General features: G+C 54.0%; 5 protein-coding genes across 5 annotated transcripts; 1 reads left to right on the top strand and 4 right to left on the bottom strand.

The window, feature by feature from the left end:
• Positions 1 to 1,471: 1,471 nt before the first annotated feature.
• C8A04DRAFT_29680 (iron sulfur cluster assembly protein 1) lies at positions 1,472 to 2,276 on the bottom strand (the record flags this gene model as incomplete). The annotated part of the gene is made up of 5 exons (XM_062781098.1): positions 1,472 to 1,621; positions 1,677 to 1,767; positions 1,825 to 1,919; positions 1,979 to 2,058; positions 2,135 to 2,276. 5 exons carry the CDS (start codon positions 2,274 to 2,276, stop codon positions 1,472 to 1,474), a joined length of 558 nt encoding a protein of 185 aa, XP_062636095.1.
• Positions 2,277 to 3,063: 787 nt separating this feature from the next.
• On the top strand, positions 3,064 to 5,577 carry C8A04DRAFT_38101 (uncharacterized protein; the record flags this gene model as incomplete). Its single annotated transcript, XM_062784111.1, has 4 exons — positions 3,064 to 3,091; positions 3,148 to 3,215; positions 3,269 to 5,388; positions 5,439 to 5,577. The coding sequence occupies 4 exons, from the start codon at positions 3,064 to 3,066 to the stop codon at positions 5,575 to 5,577; spliced, it is 2,355 nt and encodes a 784-aa protein (XP_062636096.1).
• A 305-nt stretch (positions 5,578 to 5,882) lies between these two features.
• C8A04DRAFT_38102 (mitotic spindle checkpoint component mad2) lies at positions 5,883 to 6,831 on the bottom strand (the record flags this gene model as incomplete). Its single annotated transcript, XM_062784112.1, has 4 exons — positions 5,883 to 6,278; positions 6,367 to 6,580; positions 6,643 to 6,668; positions 6,742 to 6,831. The coding sequence occupies 4 exons, from the start codon at positions 6,829 to 6,831 to the stop codon at positions 5,883 to 5,885; spliced, it is 726 nt and encodes a 241-aa protein (XP_062636097.1).
• A 495-nt stretch (positions 6,832 to 7,326) lies between these two features.
• Positions 7,327 to 9,281, bottom strand: C8A04DRAFT_29683 (uncharacterized protein; the record flags this gene model as incomplete). The annotated part of the gene is made up of 2 exons (XM_062781099.1): positions 7,327 to 8,081; positions 8,147 to 9,281. The coding sequence occupies 2 exons, from the start codon at positions 9,279 to 9,281 to the stop codon at positions 7,327 to 7,329; spliced, it is 1,890 nt and encodes a 629-aa protein (XP_062636098.1).
• Positions 9,282 to 11,369: 2,088 nt separating this feature from the next.
• On the bottom strand, positions 11,370 to 13,765 carry C8A04DRAFT_13002 (uncharacterized protein; the record flags this gene model as incomplete). The annotated part of the gene is made up of 3 exons (XM_062777545.1): positions 11,370 to 12,484; positions 12,543 to 13,199; positions 13,264 to 13,765. 3 exons carry the CDS (start codon positions 13,763 to 13,765, stop codon positions 11,370 to 11,372), a joined length of 2,274 nt encoding a protein of 757 aa, XP_062636099.1.
• Positions 13,766 to 20,703: the final 6,938 nt, after the last annotated feature.

Genomic DNA, 20,703 nt, shown 5'->3' on the forward strand with positions numbered 1-20,703 from the left:
TGAGATGCTATTGTCATATGAAAGTTCCGTACCGGTCTGGTAAGCGCGTGTGACAGCAAGTCTCACAAGAGTTGGTGACAAAAAGGCAAAGTACCTAGCTTCGCGGGCTCGTTTTCTATGGCGCCTTAAGTGCATTATCGGCATTTGGCGAAGAGACCTTTACCGAATCTCATATTATCTCACTGAAGACGTGGTGCACAAATAGAAGAAGACTGAAACTATCCGTGACCGGTCAAGAGCCCCCACGCGTGTGCCACATGTGGTTCCTGCGGTGGCATTATCGCCACACCAGATGAGGCGCCTCCCGTCTCTTTTTCCTACGAGGGCCAACATGGCGCTGTCACACCGGTCAGTCCGCTACCCAACATCCAGCGACCCTTTAACACTTTCTTAGGTGACCTCAGCTTCTCGAAGGGGTTCCGTTCGCCCTCACCCACGGTCCAATTTGGGGCTACCCGCAAAGTGCTTCACTTGCGCCACACACCTGTCCATAACTTGTCCATAAGGAGGGTATCCCGGGCCTTTCATGTACCGTCCATGCCAACGTTGTGGGTATCGGTCAATGACGTGCTTGCTTATATTATCTGGAGTACTGTTGCCATCATATGCCGCCAAGTCAAGTACGCCTTGAATTTGTGTTTGCTCTTTGTATTCGATAGGAACCGAGCTTTGTGTTCCCGTCGACCAGGGCCTTGTTTACGGTGGGCATGCGCTACCTAAGCCTGTCCGGTCGATACGCCTCGTTGGGATCGAATTAGAGCGGACGCTGGACCCATGTGCCTACCCCGACCCTTCCTGCACTGTCAGAGATGTGGTACATGAGACCTTGTTCAACATCGGTGAGGTAAAATGCTGCCTCTCCGCCCGAGTAGACAGAAGATCATACACGGGTTCAAGATGCTGAACTGATTTGAGCGGCAACGGCTTATACTTTGCTCAACCACAGTAAATTACGTATCCTGTATCGTGTTTCTCTGGAAGAGCTACTCATCTGTATTTGTTTTCCGAATACTTGGCCTAGATTGGCCTTGGGAGGGGAGTGAAGGGAGGTCCCAGAGTTAATTAGGTAGTTTGTATGTAACCGTAACAGGTCACTCACTTTCCCACCAAGTACCGGACACAGCAAATTATTTCGAAGTCTTTATTTGCTTGTGTTGTACATCGCTAGGCGAACCCGGAACCAGGGCAAAGTCGGCCTGCAGGCAAGTGGAGATACTGCAACTTGAAGTGTCATAAAATCCTGACGCCACCAAAATCCGCTACGGTTTGGCCCAGCTTGTCGCCCAAAACCCAAAGTTCAAATCCGGAACTAAGAAAGATCACGCGTGTGCTAACCACACTGGAGGCACGGCATCTTATAGCAAGCCGATACAGCCACCCCATGATCATTTTGTCTCTTTAGTTCGTTTCTTCTTTTCAATTTTTTTTTTTTTTTTTTTTTTTTTACTTTTAGAATTTCTCATCCTTCAGCTTACGCCGCCGCCGCCGTCTCCAATTTGGCAGCGGTCCCAGCAAGGTTGGTTGTCTTGACGCTGGGGTTCTTCTTGTAGTAGTTGTTGATCGCAGACTTGATGGCGTCCTCGGCGAGCATGCTGCAGTGAAGTTTGACTGGTGGCAGGCACTAGTACGCCGTTAGCAATACTGCATTATCGAACCGTGTTTAGGGGCGAACATACAAGCTCCTTGGCAATCTCGGTATTCTTGATTCTCGCGGCCTGCTCCAGTGTCATGCCACGGACCAGCTCCGTCAGGTAGCTCGACGAGGCGCTGCAGAAAGAGTCAGTAATTGTTCCAAATGAATATTTGAGTAATGGCAAATCTCACATCGCGGAACCGCATCCAAACGTCTTGAAGCGCACATCGCTGATGACTTGGGTATCGGGGTCAACCTTGATATGAAGCCGCATCACATCACCGCACTGTTGGAACCGCTTGGTTAGTAACCAGTGGTACTATGGGTCGAAAGGGGTAGACATACGGCTGGCGCGCCCACTAATCCCTCGCCTACCGAAACATCCGACTTGTCCAATGTACCGACGTTGCGAGGACGGGAGTAGTCTGTTAGACTGATGCATTAGCCATATACCATTCTCTGGAGAGCCTGAGGAGTCCGTATTGGCTTCGCGAAACGTACGGTCGAGAACCTTCTCGTGGTAGTTACGCCGTTGCGGCTGGGCGACAATCGGGGCGAGCTGGCGGGAGACCGGGGCGGCGATGGGACGGACCGAGGTCGTCAGAGCGCGGCGAGATACTGCGCGGAGCGTTCTCGAGAGCATTTTGGGTGTAGTCGTTCGTGCTGGTGATCCGGAGGAAGATTGAGTAAGGTTCGGGGTGCCGACGTCGGGTTTGGGTACGAGTGTTGGGATCTTAATGCGGAGGTGCCAAAAAGTCACTCGAAGATGCGGGACGATTGATCATGACGCCGGCAGGGGCGATTTCTCGACGAAATTGGCCCAAGCTTGCTAACAAAAGCGGGTCACGTCACAGCCAAATTGCCACTAATGCGTTAAGACACACCGGGTTTGGCGATTACCGGCTTCGGGAGTGCGGACCAACCCCGGAGATAAGTTTGATTGATAACGGAAACCGAGAACACCCAGCAACGGCCACCGCTGGGCTCGGCCGGATGCATTTGGCTCCGAGAGACTCTCGTGGTTAATCGCCCACGGCTACCATTCTGGGTCGGAAACCTAAAGATTTCTTAGCTTACAACATTCCTCGCCGTGAGTGGCAGCTTTTAGATTGTCAACCCTACTCGTGCAATACATGTTCCATCCGACAGGTGGTTTGACCTCGCAAGCCTCGTTACATAACTAGCATGGAGTTCGGTGGTAGGCTCCACCGGAGCCCCCAGCGCCTGAAGCTGTTTAAACCCCTGCAGGCGCAGCATCATCGCGGGGCGGTTGGCTGCCTGCGATTGCCCCGCGTCCCAGCTCGTCCCCACCACGGAGCTTTGCCTGAGCATTTGATGCTTTGACAACACTAGAAAAGTCTAAAAAAGCCAGCGGTTTACTGAAAGCAAAACTTCGAATCGAGGGTTTGGAAGCGGCAGATTCTTGCAACATGTCTTGCCCACACGTGGAATCAGCGCGTATGAGCCCAGTTTCTCTTCCTTTCGTTGTGCCAAAGCTGACAGCCCAGCGACAGACCTGTCTAAGCCGACGCCTGCGGATTCGGTGTACCGCGAGGACTGTACGCAGTGTTTCGATTCCATTGTGAGTCTTTCTCCTCCACCTATTCCTATCCGCCAGAATTCTCATCTCCGTAGGATGATCCCGCCGGGCTCGATGTTTGCCTCAAGTGCTTCAACGGCGGATGCGGTGGCGATCGTCAACACGCGAAGCAGCATAGTGAGGCGCGGAAACACCCCATCGTGCTTAATATTCGCAGAACTCGCAAGATAATTGTGCGCGATGAGCCTCCCGCGAAAATGTCGAAGCTTGCCATTGCTGCCGAGACCGAAGCCGACCGTTACGACACGACGCTCAGCGTCAAGTGCCTTGAGTGCGGGATCGACGACATAGACAAGAGCAACCCTACAATCGCTGCCACAGTCGACGCCATCATGAAGGCCAACACATTTTCACGAAAAGAGGAGGTCAAAGCATGGGAGCAGGAGTTAACAAGTTGCGAGCACATCCTGACGCTGCAACAAGCGCCCCCGCGCCAAATTGAGTCCCAGAACCTTGGGCACTGCTCGCATTGCGACTTGAAGGAGAACCTTTGGCTCTGCTTAGAGTGCGGGAATCTTGGCTGTGGCAGGGCGCAGTTTGGCGGCGTTGGCGGAAACTCTCACGCCCTGGCCCACTCCAAAGAGTCATCACACGGCGTCGCTGTTAAGCTAGGCTCGATTACCCCCGAGGGTACTGCTGACGTTTACTGCTATACCTGTGATGACGAACGGGTGGATGAGGACCTCGATGCCCATCTAGCGAACTGGGGAATTATCTTGGCCGAGCGCCAAAAGACGGAGAAAAGCTTGACAGAGATGCAAATTGAACAGAATCTGCGGTGGGAATTCTCGATGACAACAGACGATGGAAAAGAGCTTACGCCGGTGTTCGGTCCGGGGTTGACTGGAATCAAGAACCTCGGCAACAGTTGCTATCTTGCTAGCATTCTCCAATGTTTGTACGACATTCCGTCTTTCCAGCAACGGTACGGTGGAGGGGTTGAGTCGTCACCCGACGTGTCGGACCCGGCCCAAGACCTTGAGACGCAACTACGAAAAATTGGTGACGGTTTGCTCTCCGGTCGTTACTCGAAGCCCGACTCGGATGTGACAGTGTCGGAGCACTCTCCAGAGATTCCTCACCAGAAGGGTCTTCAGCCATCGATGCTGAAACATCTGATCGGTCGTGGACATGAAGAATTCTCCACCATGCGCCAGCAAGACGCGTTCGAGCTTCTTCAACACATCGTTAAACTCATCACACGCTCCCAGCACCCTTCGGCCCTCGGAGATCCGACTCAATCGATGCGCTTTGTGTTGGAGCAGCGCTTGCAGTGTCTTGGCTGCAAGAAGGTTCGCTACAGCAGCACCGAGCAGGACAGTATCTTCATTGACGTCCCGCTGGAGAAGCTCCCCGCTGAGGAAGGGCAGGTACCAAAGTACAAACCCGTGGAGCTCAAGCAATGTCTCGACAACTTTACTGCGTTGGAGAAGGTGGAGCTGACCTGCTCGTCATGTGGCAGTAAGGATGGTTTTACCAAACGGCAACTGTTCAAGACGTTTCCCGAGGTATTGGTAGTGAACGCGCGGAAGATGGCGGTAGTCAATTGGGTCCCTATCAAGGTTGATGTTCCCGTGCTGGTGGGAGACGAGGCTTTCCCCCTAGACCAATACTTGTCCAAGGGCCAGCAGCCGGATGAAGAGGCCTTGCCGGAAGAGCAGACCGCGAGCAACGTCCCTTCTTTTGTGCCGAACCAGGAGGGCTTGGCGATGCTCGAGGCGATGGGGTTCCCGAAAGTACGCTGCGAGAAAGCTTTGCATGCCACGGGTAATAGCGATGCCAACGCGGCCATGGAGTGGCTCTTTAGTCACATGGACGATCCAGATATTGACGAACCGCTCAACCTTGGAGGTGCTGGCGGTGGTAGCGGCGGACCGTATGAGGCGGATCCCGAGAAGCTTGTTATGCTCGAGTCCATGGGTCTCGGCGGCCCGCGTGCTACCAAAGCGTTGAAGGAGACCAACGGGGATGTGGAGCGGGCCATTGAGTGGTTATTCAGTCACCCCGACGACTCGGGCGAGATTGAAGAATCTCCAGGCAGCGGCGATAGCGCAGCCCCGGGCGCGAGTAAGCTAGATGCTGGAAGCAGCGCGCTGCCCGCTAACTTCCAGTTGCAGTCGATTGTGTGCCACAAAGGGACCAGTATCCACACCGGGTAAGTTGTTTCGCGTTTAGTTTCTAAGGCCACGTAGCTAACACTATTAGACATTATGTCGCATTCATCCGCAAGATACTGGACGAAGGAGTATCGTGGGTCCTTTTCAACGATGAAAAGGTGGTCAAGGTGGTGGACGTGGAGGAGATGAAGAAGTTTGCCTACGTTTATTTCTTCCGGCGCGTCTAAGGGACAATGTCAAGTGCAACACATAGATAAGCCCGTAGAGAAGACGGTAGACATCTCAACACAGGTAGCCGCAAGGTGGCCTTTGCTCGTAACAATGATGTAAAATTTCCACTATTGACGGGTCTTCCAACAATTAAGCCCAAATGTGCATTGAGCCTGCTCCCCGTGCCCCAACCCAACTCCAGCAACTCCAGCGATAATATATCGCAATGTCACCAAACAAATGATCTTGATCCTACACGCCATAACCAGCTCAGCGAGTGTTGGCCTGCAGCCGCCAGTCGCCAGCACCCCCCCGGCGGTCCTCAATCCGCCAAGCGATAACTAACCAAAGTATCCACGCGATGGCTCTGTGTGCTGAAGCCACGCAGTTGCACCCGCTCGCCGTTGGCAATCTCCTTCCCATCGCTGTCGCCCCACTCGACGGGCACCTCGCTCGAGGCGTCGGCGTAGACGAGGACGTTGAAGGTGCAGTCGCCCTGAAGTTGAGGTAAGAAGGTCACGGAGGCTGTGATTTGACGGAAGATGGCGGCGATCTCTGCCTGGATTTCGGCTTCGGTTTTTTCTTTTTCTTCGGGAACGGCTGGCGAGGATGTGGTGCCGGAGGCGGAGTTTTCTTGTTGGTCGGTGGGCGGTGCAGATTTGGACGACGCGGTTTTGGAGGTCTTGGATTTCGATTTTGGTTTCGCGAATATTTGGACCTGGTAGCGACAACACGGGCAAGGTTAGAGAACGAGGGAGGGTCTGTTGGCTGGGACGGGAGCTGGGGGGGGGGGCGGGGGGACGAACGTCGAACTGCCACCTCTCAACGTGTTCCCCCGTGTCTTTGTCGGTAATGACAATCACCAGCTTCTGGATCTTGCCTCCCACCATCCACTTGTCTAGCTGTGACATGATCTTTTTTATGTAGGCGCGCACCTGGTCGTCTGACGACACCAGCATATTGAGGCCATATTTCTTGACCGCAGTGAAGTCCTCGGCGGGGTAGACGCCTCGTTGAAAGCTGACGTTGGTTGTTAAATTTGGGCAAGAGCCGAGAGAGGGAGATCGGAGAGGAGGACGTACAGAATCGTGTGGATGGAGTATTGGAACTGTTGCCGCAACCACTGTTAGCAGTGTCGTTGCGACGGGAAGCTTGACCCTCTAAGCTCCAGACAGACTTACGAACTCGGCCACCAGCCGTGCGCTGCCTTTGAGTGACAGTTTGTGGACCTTGGATTTATCCTTTTCCTTCTCGGGGGCAGTAGACGCCATTGCCACGAATGTTCCGGTGCGTTTTCTTGTTAAGGTACTGTTGCGTTTGTCTTGCTGAGCGATTCAGCGGGGGCCTGAGAGTTCCCTTTCCCCACCTTGTTTACTTCCATTGCTCTCAGCTTGACGGTTGTCAGGGGTCCCGGTGGGGGAGGAAAGGTGGGCCTCGTCCGTTGCCACTGGAAGTTGGCGCACGTGATTTCGTGTGGAGTGTGGATCTGAGCTGCGACACGCCTGCCGAGTGATCCATCCGTACGCTTGATGACTTTGGAAGTTGTTCGAGATGCACAACGCAGGCGTCAAGTCTACCATTTTCCTTTCCATGAGTGTGAAGAATTGCCTGCCTAGTAATTTTTCGATTATCCCACCAACATGCAATTATCTAATCCAACTTTGGTCTAAGTTCGAGCCGTATACGGGAATATAGCAAATGATTGCCCTGCTCGCAATAATTTCGAAGAAAATTTCCCTTCTGCTATCAGCCGCGCCTTGGGTATCTCAGAAACCTCCAGATCCTTGGTGAATCCTCACTGTCCTCTCACCGGAACTATCGAAATCCAACAGCGGCGACGACCCATCACCTGCTTCCTGCCCCTGCCCAGCCACGGGCGTCGGCCCAGTGGGCAAGGGCCACGCCAACATTGCCTCTGCTCCAACATCGCCGCTTGCCATACTGGCATCTCCCATGCTATACGTGCTAAAACTCCCCCGGCTAAGGCGCCCGTGTGTAGACTCAGCGACCCGCGGGTCCGGCGGTTCCTCCACGGGCCGCGATGTTTGTACGGTACCAGGAGACCACAGGACGGAGGGTCGTGGCGCCGGAGAAAGGGGTGACGGTATGAAGTCTGCGGAGTCAACCGATACGTCGGAAAAGACGGAGACGCGGTTGCTGTCGCGTGTGGAGGGTGCTGCGACTGCGATCGTGACGGCGGCCGCGGTCTCGGGAGCGTGGCTCGAGGACGCAAGAAGGGGCGGGGGGAGTTCGCGCATAGCTGGTGAATATCGTGTCTCCAGGCCGAATCTACTGGCAGTGGCAGCGGCAGCAGCAGCAGTTGACGTAGTGGCGAGGCCGCCCGTAGATGGGCTGATCAAGCTTGCGGTGACATCTTCTGGGCCCGGTGTGCCGACTCGTTGAAAGCCACCTCGTCTCCCGGTAAACCTACTAAATGGTGCCAGCAGACGCTGAATGGCGGCCGACCGCCGGAATTTGTAAAGGAGGAGGGCGAACAACGCAAGAAGGACGAGGAGGCCAACTATCACCTTGTTAGCATTATCCCACCACCGCCGGCAGTACTAGCCCCCCGCATGGCAAACTTACCAACGATACCAGCGATTGCCCCCGCAGGCAGTCCACCTCCTGATTGTCCGCTGCTGTCAGGTCGCGTGCCGGAACTGTTATTGCCGATTCCCGCCACAGAACCGTCTGATGATGTTGGGATAGGCGTGGCCGTGAGTGTAGACTGTGTTGCTGAGCTGTCTTCCCCTGAAGTATCGGTTGGCTGCGGTATCCCGATCCCAGTTTGCGTCTCAGTCCCCACTTCCGTTCCAACGCCAATAGCCGTCGTCGTGGAAGTTGTTCCCCCGGGGACCGGCGTCCCATGGCCATTCCCCGAAGGGCCTCTATTGCCCGTTTGAGTGGTTACTATCCCACCGGCAGCGTGCCCGCTACTACCATCGCCGCTCTGACTACTGCTCCCAGGAGTTGGCAGGACGTCTGGCGCCTGCGACGTCAGATCTGGAGCGGGCGGCGCTTTCCTATCGGTAGTGCTTGGTTTGGCTGCGGGTGGTGAATTCGGAGGTCGAGACGTCGAAGCGGGAGCGGGAGCGGGCTGGGCTGCTGGAGATGTAGTCTCGGGAGACTCAGATGCGGCTGGAGGTGGTGGTGGAGGAGGTGACGGCGCCGCAGATGTGGGCTTCACTGCATCAGGGGGCGCGTTATGCGGCGGGGGTGGTTTCGGCGACGCACTCGCCGGCCGGCTGGGATCCGGCTGCTTAGTCGGTGCCGGCGGGTTGGGATCCGGCTCGGTCGGTGTTGGTGGCTTGGGATCGGGGTTCTTACTTGGAAGAGTTTCTTGGTCGGCCGGAGCAGCAGACGGAGATTCGCAACCTGACGGCAATAGATGGCACAACCACTCTTTGTTGGCGTTGCTATTTTGTTGGCCATTGCCGTTCCCTTGCCCGTTGCCATTCACGTTGTCGTTCTCATTCTCGCTCCCATTCCCATTCCTTTCTCCATTGCCATTACCGTTGCCATTACCGTTGCCATTACCGTTGCCATTACCGTTGCCGTGCCCATTTCCATTTCCATTTCCGTTCCCATTGCCATTCCCTCGACCATTCCCGCGATTGTTGTCGTGGCCGTTGCCATTTCCGTGTCCGTCGTTGTTTTCTCTGCCCCGACCCCCACGCTGCCTCCTTTCCAACGCCCTACGATCCCGTGAAGTCGGCAGCATCTTGTCGGCCGCCGCTTATCCACCGCGATGTCCAAAATCGGCGCTCGAGCATCACCGTCTGCCTGCACAGTAAGGAGGGAACCTGCTCACTCTTAGCCGATTCAGGTCCGAAGAATGATATCTGGCTCCGGTTGGAACCGTGGGCAAAGCGAAAGACAAAGAAGGAATCAGTGAAAACTACAAAGTGTACGGCGAAGGGGGGCCGAGGAGGGGATAAGCAAGCACGACAGCGGGTCAACTCAAAGCACCCTTCCCCCATTCACAGTATCACATTCAGCTCACTAACTCGCCCTGGAAGGCTGAGTGCCGAGGTGGTATTTGTTGAAGTGATCGACCTGGCTTTGGGAGCCCGGCAGTGGGCAACACCAGCAACAGGGCCACTTGGCTGCATGCGCAAACCGGGCGCAGTCGCGCAAGCGCCAGAGAGTCGCAGCAGGGAGTCAGGGGGTTGCGGGCCATGCAGGGGGAACTTTGCACCCAATTCTGGCATGCGATTTCTCATGTCGTGGAGTGGATTGTGTTCTAGTGGAGGGGTGTACACGTAACTTAGTGCATCACCAACAAAGCTCTCCTGCTACCAACAGGCCGAAAAATAAAATAAAAATCAAACAACACAAGGGGGCCCGGCGCTCGGCCCCCAATGCCCCACGTATCGATCAGCGTGTGGTATCGCGCGATGGCACGGAACAAGCTGACTGTGAACGAACAAATTCCGTCGCAGGCGACCTGGAATTTCGGCCGCTAGCTGTGTAGTTTCAGGAACCCACGGTTCTTTGTTTTTGATGTGGTGTTGATGTCGATGTTTAGGCGGACCGTCCGCGTGGAGCTGGAGCAAGCGAATCCGAGCATGGCAATAACTAACAACCGCCAAACAATGATTTTCGGCTCAGCAAAAGAACTCGGGAAGGAAGGTCGAACCTGCTGCAGGTAATCTCCGATGGTTCGGCACAACCACGAGGATTCATCGGCACAAATTTCAGCAGGTGCCGATCGAACTAACCTGTTCGGGCCAACCTAGAACCCCCTCACCATCCCCCAAACCACATCGCCGCCGTCTGTATCGGCCACCAGCCCACGCATCCAAAAGAAATTACTGTGTAAACATTCTACGCGGTTGATACATAGTATGCGCTCGACAGAAGAAACCTCTGGATAAACGCGGAGCGGCCACTGCAAGCGCCGGCAGGCTATCACTTGACGTTCCTTCGACGTGGGGCAAAAAGGGACAACAACGATTGGGCATGGGCAGGTGTCACACGTAGGATCCATGTGCTCAGGACGGATTCGTACAGAATTAGCTTTAAGATCGCTGTCATTAAAAGCCCCGGGCAAACTGGCCACCGCGATGCTAGAATTGTCGAGTTCTACATCGTAATGAGGTCCCCCACGACATCAGCAAGAAAACTTAAAACGTCGGTTTGGGTCACTTAACGGACCCAAACCCAGCATGGAAAGACTACCTGCTAAATGGAGGTTAAAGGAAGACGATGTTTTTGTCAACGAGTATGACAACTGGTAAATTGCCGAAACCTTACAAGCGCTTCAACCCCTACTCTCAATCGAGCGTTTCGTATTCCTGTATCCGGATCCCAGCATGGCAAACCGCCGACAACTTAGCAGATGGATATCAATCGTTTATATTTCCAACCTTGGACGACTATCGACGCTGGCCATGTTTTTCCCCAAGTACACCTTTCCCCTTAAACTGTCTCCTGCCCATCCGGATGAAAGGAAAGTCCTTGTCGCCCACCATGTCTAAGATAACAAGCAGTGACACTCTATCCCCCCATACCGCAGCTTATGACCCGAAACTAAAAAAAAAAAGAGAATAAGAAGTAGAGAATATGTACTAAACTGCAGTGCAATCCGCGCTCAGACAACCGCTGAAGTGTGGATGTAATGCAGGATTGTGATAGAATCAGAAAAGCCCATGCTGCGTGACTAGATACCCGATGATGCAAAAAAGAAAACGAAAGCAGATAAAAAGACATGAAAACAGGATGCCCATTTGGCGGCTGTCCTACTCGTACCCAGCTCCTCGTTGCCACGCGCTAGAGAGTCATAAGCTTCCTGACAATCTTAGAATGGTTACGCGGCGGATTTATGAACTAACCTTGGCCCAGCTGCTGGTTTTGGCCCACTTTGCCCTCCAGTCGAGTGGCTCCCCGAATTCGTGAGGTTTGTCGATGACCCCGTCACTCCAAAGGGGCTTGGTGCCCGGATGCTACCACTAGCCCTATTCCTCAAGTGCTGTGGCTCGGCTGGATACGTCCCCGATACAGGATCTACTGGCGCGCGATACGAACTGCGGATCGAATTTCGGGCAGAGTCCCGCCCCGAATCGCGGGTTGAGTACGGGCCCGAGTGCGGAGAGCCAGCGCGGGCGGCCATGTTGGCGGGGGTTGACATGGCAGATTCGTCGTCGTCCTCGAGCTCCGTGCGCTTCATAAGTTTGCCGTCGCCACGAGCGGTAACACCAAGAGCATCCAGTTCGTTTGTGTTGCCGAGATGCGTCTGTGATTTCATGAAGGACGTACGATCGTCGTTCATAAATTGGTACCGCGTGTCCGGGTTGTTGTGGAAAAGGACAATGCCCGTCGTGATGATCAGCATGAGGAGAAGGATGAGCGCAAAAGCAGCGTTGCCAATCCAGAGTACCACGCCCACGACGCCGATTACCAGCCGAGGCAAACCAAACACGTCTGTAAAAACAAATAAAAAGATGGAGTTGATGAAGTTCATGGCGCAAATCGCAATGTTGAAAGAGTTGGTGCTCTTGTCCATCCACGGTCGTAACACGGACGCCGAGATAAGGGCGACCGCTTCGATGATAATCAGAGCCACAGCCTGAACGGTGCCCGATTTTTGAGCAAAGGCAATGAACATCCCCTTGACCAGAGTGTAGACTAGAACCGGCACAATGAAGTAGTACGCCGACGCCCTAAATTGCACGTAAAGAAACCCCCACTTATTCAACGCATGTGGGTCGGAGAAGAGAATGTAGGCCGGGTTCCGGTGAAGGGCGACCGAGCGTCGAGCGGTGCGGATTACCTTGTATGAGGCATGACTCAAAGCGATAATAGTACCAAAAAGGAAAAACACGGCAAGCACCATCGCCGCGCCGGAGTCGTTCTGCGTAAACTCCCACAGGCAAAAGATGGTGATCTGCGGGAAACCGATAAGAAGCCATCGGTAAAGCACGCCTGCGTAACTTCGTCAGCGGGGGAACACCGCCCATCATTGACCAACAATGATGCTTACCTTTGAGAACCGTCAACCACCCGGCGCGGAACTCAGAAAAGGTGTCGTTCTGCATCATCTTTGCCTTGACAAGGCCCTCGCAGATCGCCTTGAAGAGAACCACGCCAAGGGCCGCAAACACCATGAAGATCCAGAAGAAAACAAGTCCTGTTAAGAAAAGGTTTGTGGTCTCAATGCCGGCCCGGAACGCCACCCTCTGAATACCGTAGACGATGTAACTGCCGTACGACGTCTCCGTGGCGCGTTTAGCAATCCCACCCGCCGACCGTTGGGCAAGGCCGGTCGCAGACTCCACAACCGGTAGCGACCGTTTGACCTTCTCAACCTGAACCGAAACCGTATGGAGGGTATCGAGAATGGTGGAGGGAGTACCACCCGTCGAGCGCTGGTACCAGGTAAGAATATCCTGCATGAAGTCGGTTTTGATGATCCCCATACTCCATTGGAAATCCTGGGTCCACGATTTCACCACTGGGGGGAGAGGCACGGCGCACAGCCCGAGCATGGCTTGAGCCTGGAAGTAGCCGAAGAGAGACAGTGCATTGGATGCAATGTGCGAGGCAGCGTTCGAAAAGCCCAGGCCGTTGATGATGGCCGAAGAGACGAGCGCCAGGCCGGCCACAGCTGCCGATGCCCATTTCACACCGGTAAGATCCACTATAAAAGTAAGTCAGTGCCCATTCTTCCTTGTCGGGGCTTTCATAGAGAAGCTCCAACATACCCGTCATCCCGTTCGAGATGTTCGCTTCCACGCATGCAATACTCTCGCCAGCGTGGTCTCCATCAGTCCGGTTGATGTACACCTGGACAGTCGCATCCAAATCCGGGAAGGTATACGCGATCGACGGAATTTGGGCCAACGCTTCCTTCGTCACCGGCAACTTGAAGGGGTTGTTCATCTTGCCAGACGTCATGGGGCACATGCCTGGCAAATTCGAGGTGCAGGGGTCGACCTTGGTGTTGATGAGGGGATAACCATATGCATAAATGGAGATATCGAAAATGACATGTCCTTCGATGGATGAGGTTGCAATCAGGTTGACGAGGACGCTGGGTTCGGCGGTGTCAGGAGTAAAAACGACATCGAATAAACTGGCGCTAAAGCCGGAGTTTTCCTGGCAAGTCGCCAGCGAGCTTGAGCGAAGGACATATTCCGCGCTCGCGGGAAGAACAAGAGCACTCAGGGAGAGGAAGAAGAGGCGGGTGATCCATGGGAGACGCATCGTGGTCAGTGTGCCCGCCGGGGGCTCGGGTGATGTCAGTTTGTTGGTTCACGATCGTTTTCCGAGATGGTTCCTGGTCGAGCCGCAGCTCAGGCTCAAGGAAAAAAGGGCGACCGGGGCCTATGATTCAATATGGCATCCTCCACCGCTTGTTGTAGCGTAGGTCCAGGGCGTACCACAAAACGTATTGCGACGGCCCTCTCAAATCGTGCGCAATCGGGTTGCAAAAAAAGGTCGGAATGGTCTTGAAAGTCGGTGGGCCAGCCGACCAGGGCAGGCGCGGGGGGTGAGCGAGTGATGGCGGCCGACAATTGCACACTCGGGATGGGCGGAGCGGTGCTCTTGCGTTGGTCGCTTGCCGTCGTCGTCGTCGCCGTCGTCGAAATTCCGAACAGCCGTCGGCCGTGATGTGATGCGCTGTTGGAACGAGCGAAGTTGGCGTTTGTGAGCGAATGGGTGGGGGGGTTGTGTGCAGATGGATGCGGCCCGCAAAGCAGGGAACGGACTGGCTGTTGGGAACGGGAGTTGGGCAAAACACACACACAGAGGGTGAGGAATCGGATTTGGATAGTTCCCAGCCAACACGAGCTGTGGCTGTGCCAGTCGGTAAAATCCAGGGGGACAAGCGCCGAAAACAGCGCCAAGAAGCTTCACAACTGGCACAAGCGGGCACAAGCAGGCTCAAAAGCGACAGCGAGCTAACCTGATCGGGGCAGAATTGTCCCTGGCAGGATGAAGTCATGAGCCCTTGGCCGGGCCATTCGGTTGGCCAACAAACTTCCGCTTGCGTCAGCTGGGAGCTGCATCTCGGATTCGCAGCATGAGAGCGGTTGCATCAATGGTTGCGAAGAGGACGTTGACATCTCGTCGGCCCCGTTCCTGTCGTGTGCAATTTTACAACCCTTTTCGGGCCATACCTAACGATTTCGTATTCCGACCGTCCCCGCAATGGACTGGAGAACTTTCCACAAGCCGGGGAGACGGGAGTGTGGGGCGACAAGGCAGGAAATAACGTGAGTTACCCACAGTAGTTAGTTGAGTGTACACCGAAACAATTCAAATGAAACAATGGAACGTTGCTGTGCCAGAGAGGGGAAGCAGGGGCGGTTGCTGAGAAAGCGCAAACCAGGATTTTGAAACAAAGACTGCCCTGCATCAGGTACGCAGTATCCGTAATCTGTACTTCGTACAACCTTCGCCACGTTCTGCCCTGGATTTTGGGGCAAGATCAGAGCCCGTTGCGCAAACCAGAGTACCTACATGACATTCGCGAAAACACGGACGGATTGTACCACAGCGTCTTTCTCAGGCTCAACGAAGTGAACTCCTCTGTCAGAGGTGGGAAGCAGGCTTCACCTCTGTCGATACTGTCCCTCCGGACGATGATGGGTGGCTGATTGGCCTGGTTAGCGCCTCATGGTGAAGTCGAGACGAACACCCCACCAAGGTGGCCCGCAATCGGCCTCATCGTATAGCCGCGTCATGCTTCTGCATTCCCCAGGTCCTCTTGGAGTATTATGCATTGTAGACGCGAGAAACTTGGAAATTGTATTGTCGAAACAGTGGCCAATGTGCATTCTCTTCAAGCACTTGTTTGAGATGGCCGGGTACAGCTGCCGACTAACAAACCTACATCAGAACTCAGTTCGAGAAGAATGACCTCGAATTACTGCGACCATTCCCGATTCGGGGCCTTTCACACATTCTCGAATTTCCAGGGACAACACGACCTCACTAGCATTAACCGCAGTACCCGAGAACCCCAAATCACAGGCCTTGCAGCGCCGGTCCCCAGTTCTCGACTCATGTGTCGGGCATATACCTACAACGGTTACGTTGCCAAATCATGCCCGTCTTTTTTGAATGGGTATCGCAGTATCGAGACAAACATAACGTGCGTATGCCCCACACAAGACCAGGTGTCTCCCGTCAGATATGAGAGAAAGGTCATAGTGACCATCTGGTTTCCGTCGGTACCTAACCAGACCAGCTAATGTGCTCGAACAAAGTTGCTCAGCTCGGCTCGGATCTTAATGCCGCGTCCCGGTGTCGCCGAGCGGAGCGCTTCAGGCGCACGCCACGGCACTTGAGCTCCGCTGTATCCACGGGGCACGCCAGGCTGGTCGACAACAAGCTCAAAATTGGCATTGGACGCGGGTTGTGGTTTTTGTTATCGGGAATGGCCTGGGCAGTCGGAACGCTCGAGGGACGCATGAACGGTGCGGAGGCCAAGAATGATATCCAAGGGTTTGCTCGTACATCGATTCAACATCCTTTGTGATCGTCCTTGATAATGACAAAGGAAAACGAGACGCTTCACCCCCATCTCTTCCTTGCCCATGCCTATATTCGAAGGGGCGTTCAAGGGAACAAGAGTTGATTGATCCTACTTTGCCAACCCCCATCCGCGAGGGTTTTTGACATGTAGCAGCAGTGGTATTCTTGAACCTTGACACGGTATGTTCGTCGAAAAACTTGACGTTATCGACCGTTTTGCCCGCGTTTTAGCATCAATTCCGCCGACTTCCTAGCCAGTGCCGGGTCAGCGGTGACGAAAGAAATATTAGTGTGAATATAACGAGCACACCACACCAACTTAGTTGTTTGTTTCATAATTCCGAGAACAAGGCACGCCCCCGGTGGTTGCTTGCCGAAAGACGTGGCATACCGAACAGCGAACTCATTCCTCACCATCACTGTTACTAGACCATAGCCGGCAATAGCCCCGTCCATGACAGTGTTAAAAACTGCTTAAACCGTGCCCAACGTGAAAATACATATGCCATGACCTACGGACGGCAACGCAAAAAGTCTACCAGCCTCCATTATGGAGAGAGCGCATATCTTGGTCCTCACTGATGTTATCGCGTAGCTAAGGATGGGAACCACTAGATCTGGAGTAAATAGGTAACCAGCCGATACACCCCACCAACATTCAATTCAACACCACCATTAAGATGAATTGAAATGGGCTTCAGTCGGTGTTCGCCGCACCGGAAAAATAACGAACCCCTCTGTCTTGGCGTCCCATTACTCTTCTTGGGCCTGATGTAAAGCTGTTGGCGGGCACAAGCCCTAGAGACAACGAGACAGATACTGGACGAAGCATTTCACATGATCATGTATGCGGATTTTTGTCAGATTATAAAACCCGGCCACTCACAAAACCAACGTATGTGTCTGGAAGGGGCTCACTGCTAACCCATAGCCGCCTGCCCCTCGAGGAAAGGCCCAGTCGGCCTCCCTCGGTATGTAGAGGCGGGGGCTGTCTCTTCCGAGTGACGTTGGGGTTTTCAGTGCCGGTGCTGCTGATCGCAGAACAATCCCCATGGGCACAGCCAGCCGTCGGCTTTGTCTGAATGCTACAGTCAGCGAAGGACAGCGCCGTTGTTAGCTCTGAGGTGCGGTTTATTTCGTCGAAGTCAATCTCCAGAATTGTTGCAGAGCGGCCCGAACCATGCAGACCTGCGCCGGTTTTCCATGGGTGTCGTGGAGTGCTCTGCTTTCAGGGGTCTTGCATCCCTGTCTGTGTAGGTCGGTTCCTTATCTTATCAGTCTTTGGTCAAAGACCAAGACAAGGCCGACCCCTTCTGGGAAACCGCACGCAACCCCCTCCGTCACAATCACTCTACACTCACACCCCCACAAGCCTCGACCTCTTTTTGTATGTATCTGCTCGCAACAGAAACAAAAACATCGAAATATTTGACAATTGTGGACCGTTCCCTCAAATCCGGTTGCGGGACGCGCCGCATACAAACCGGCCCCAGAAACGCGAATTTGCACCCCCAGGCCACCACCATTGACCCCGACAAAGAAAGATGCGCTCGGCTTGACCCCGTGCATCAGGTCAGCTACCCCTCTCCAACCTCCGCCGCCGCCTTACCTACAAAGCGGCCGCCGATTCCCCTGGCCCCGGTTGCGAGCCCGCGACCCCTTACATTTGGATCCCGGATTGGGTCCTGTAGGAATACACGCGCATTCGACAAAACGGCACCCGGTAAATCGTCACGAGCTTGGCGTCAGCTAAGTCTAAGGTTCGCTGCTGTTGCCTCTCTTTCAGCGCGGCGTCTCCTCCTTCTCAGAATGTCCTCGCCGGCCAAGAAGATTGCCCCAACCCAGACTGGGACCTCGACCGCGACAGCTCAACCGCCCTCGAAAAAGCGAAAGATGGATTCGGCGGAGCAAAAATACTATGCTGTTCGCGCCGGCTTCAAGCCCGGTGTCTACACTTCTTGGGCGATCTGCCGGCAGCAGATTACTGGCTTCAAAGGAGCGCAGTGTATGCCATTCCTCAATATCCCTGATTACACGCCCGGCCCCTTCTTGCTAACGCCTTGTACAGTCAAGTCCTTCCTTAACTACGAAGATGCCTCCTCGTTTGCCGCTGGTCGCGACCCACCACCATCCAAGGACGACAACAAGCCACCCCGATACTACGGTGTAGCTGTTGGGCGTAAACCTGGCGTTTACACGGACTGGTCAGCAGTGCAGGAAGCGATTGTGGGTTGGAAAGGCCCCAAGTACAGAAAGTTCGAGACGCGCGCGGACGCGGACGCGTTTGTCCGTTCCTACGGTGGCCCTGCTGGGACGTCCAAGACACCAGAAGTGCACGGCGATGAGGATAATGAAGTAGAGGAGCTTCAAGCTCCGCCCGCGAAGAGAAAACGAACGACCACAAAAGGACAAATTTCTCGTAGCCCTGTGCTAGTCGTCTATACCGACGGAAGCTCTCGTGGCAACGGCAGAGTCGGGGCAGTTGCTGGCGTCGGGGTTTATTTCGGGGATGATGATCCCAGGTTCGTAGACACCCCCCACACCAATCCCCCCCTTGCTATGGTTTCGTTCGAAACCTGCGACCTAACAACGATCTCTTGTCCCAGGAATATTTCGGAGCGCCTTGAGGGCGAACCGCAGACTAACCAGCGCGCTGAACTAACCGCCATCCTTCGAGCACTCGAGTCCACCGAGCTCGGCCAGAACATAGAGATTCGCACTGACAGCAAGTACTCGATCCAATGTGTGACCGAGTGGTACCTCAACTGGGAGAGAAACGGCTGGAAGACCGCAAATGGGCCTGTTAAGAATCAGGATCTCGTCCAACTAATCCGAGACAAGCTTGAGGAAAAGGAGTCACATGGTGGACACACCCAGTTCATATGGGTCAAGGGCCACGACACGGACCCTGGAAATATCGCGGCGGATCGTTTGGCAGTTTCAGGCGCTTTGTTGAGGTAATACGCTCGGAAATCTACGGTGGCAGAACCAATGGGCGTGTTCTGTCCTTTTGCTTTTGGGTTGGCACAGTCCGGCGGATAGTGAACGGTGAAGGGCCTGCATCTTCTGGTATGGCGTTTTTGTTTTCGTTGGTCTCCTTGATTTCGTTATTTCGGGCCACATGTATCGTCTTTTTTTTTCTTCTGTTAGCTTAACCTCTAATCACTTGTCACATCTGCCGCCTCCCCTCTTTAGTGTCACCGGATTCCATGTAGGCCAAGGCTGGCAGTACATGGTGGCTCATACTCGTAGCTGAACTTTTCTGTCCCTTGCCATTTAATCATTTCTCAGGCTCGCGCTTCCCATTAGCCCTCAATCTCATGTATGGGATGGTAACTAAAGATGATACCTAATTACCACAGTTTACAGCCAATGCTGTGACGTGGGCAAAGCTTGTGGCTCCAATAGGCAGATAATCATTCAGCTCATGAGACAACATAAGGCTTGCAAATGGTTTAGTGCTTTGCGCCTAAAGTAAAGCAACCGCTTTCCTGGGCGGGCTATTATGACAAAGAATAGGTAAGGAAAGTAAAACGGCGCTCCATTATGCCGCATCAACACCAAACCCACATCCATATCCACGAGCCACTGTGAGCCTCCTCACGCATCTGATGCCTGGGGGGGTGATCCTTGCCCCTGACCGCGGCGTTTTGAACCATAGATCGGTCCTTCAAAACCCTTGCCATCAACCGTCCCCGAGTTGCTCGCCCGGCCCGCAGCTTGTGTTGCGTTAGATGATTGCTACACCTCAAATTAGGTTAAAAAGGTACATACCCGCAGAGTTCGTAGCGTGCATCAGAAACCGGCCGAGGTAATCGACAAACTTATCCCACTACACGATGGGGGCCGAATTGTTAGTTCGAGTTCGGGTGTCGAACTAACTGATTGACCTTCTATTTTGTAGGAGTAAACTAACCACTGTTGCAAGCGTGCCCATGATGAATGAGGTGGGGTCTGAGAATTTCTCAGGGTTTGGGGGGTCGTTGTTAGCTTGTTCAAATGTGCCGTTAGGATGTAAGTACTAACATATAACTAATTAGTTTGTCTTGATATTATAAAGGTTCACAGCACCCCTGCTGCTTTTAAATAAGGAACGCTGACAATCGACATTGTTTTCCTTGTGGGTAGTTGAAAATGAGCCCAATGAGGCTGTGCAAGAGGGGGGTTGGAATGGGCCAAGAGGTCTGCGTTCGTCAGGCTGCCTTGTTCGTGCCGTTTACCCGGCAGTTGAGGGATTCCAGAGCTTTCAGGTGGAAACATATCAATGGGGCATATCAATAAAATGGGTCATTTCCTGCAGGATGCGTTCATGGAGCTATCTAATTACTCGCCCCCGAGCACCTAATCCGGAAGGCTCCCCTAATGTCGGGAGGCCTCCAAGTTTGTATTGTTGACGGGTTCGCTACCTAGGATAAGAAATAGCCCTTAACAACTATCACGAAGCTAATAGTGATAAATTGACACGACTAGACTACACCCGAACGCCCGGAATCCTCAGCTACTTATAAGGTCCTCTTGCAACTTGTAACCGGGTCCCGTGGCTGTTAGTTTTCCAACACCAACCTGGCGTGCCTGGCTAGCAGGTCGCAACCAGAACAACCAGGAGAATCACAATCAAGGAGGACACAGGTGGTCGATGTCATCGCCATCAACGCGAACCA

The sequence above is a fragment of the Dichotomopilus funicola genome (assembly GCF_033296635.1).
Source record: "Dichotomopilus funicola strain CBS 141.50 unplaced genomic scaffold C8A04scaffold_41, whole genome shotgun sequence".
In the NCBI taxonomy this organism is placed as follows: domain Eukaryota; kingdom Fungi; phylum Ascomycota; class Sordariomycetes; order Sordariales; family Chaetomiaceae; genus Dichotomopilus; species Dichotomopilus funicola.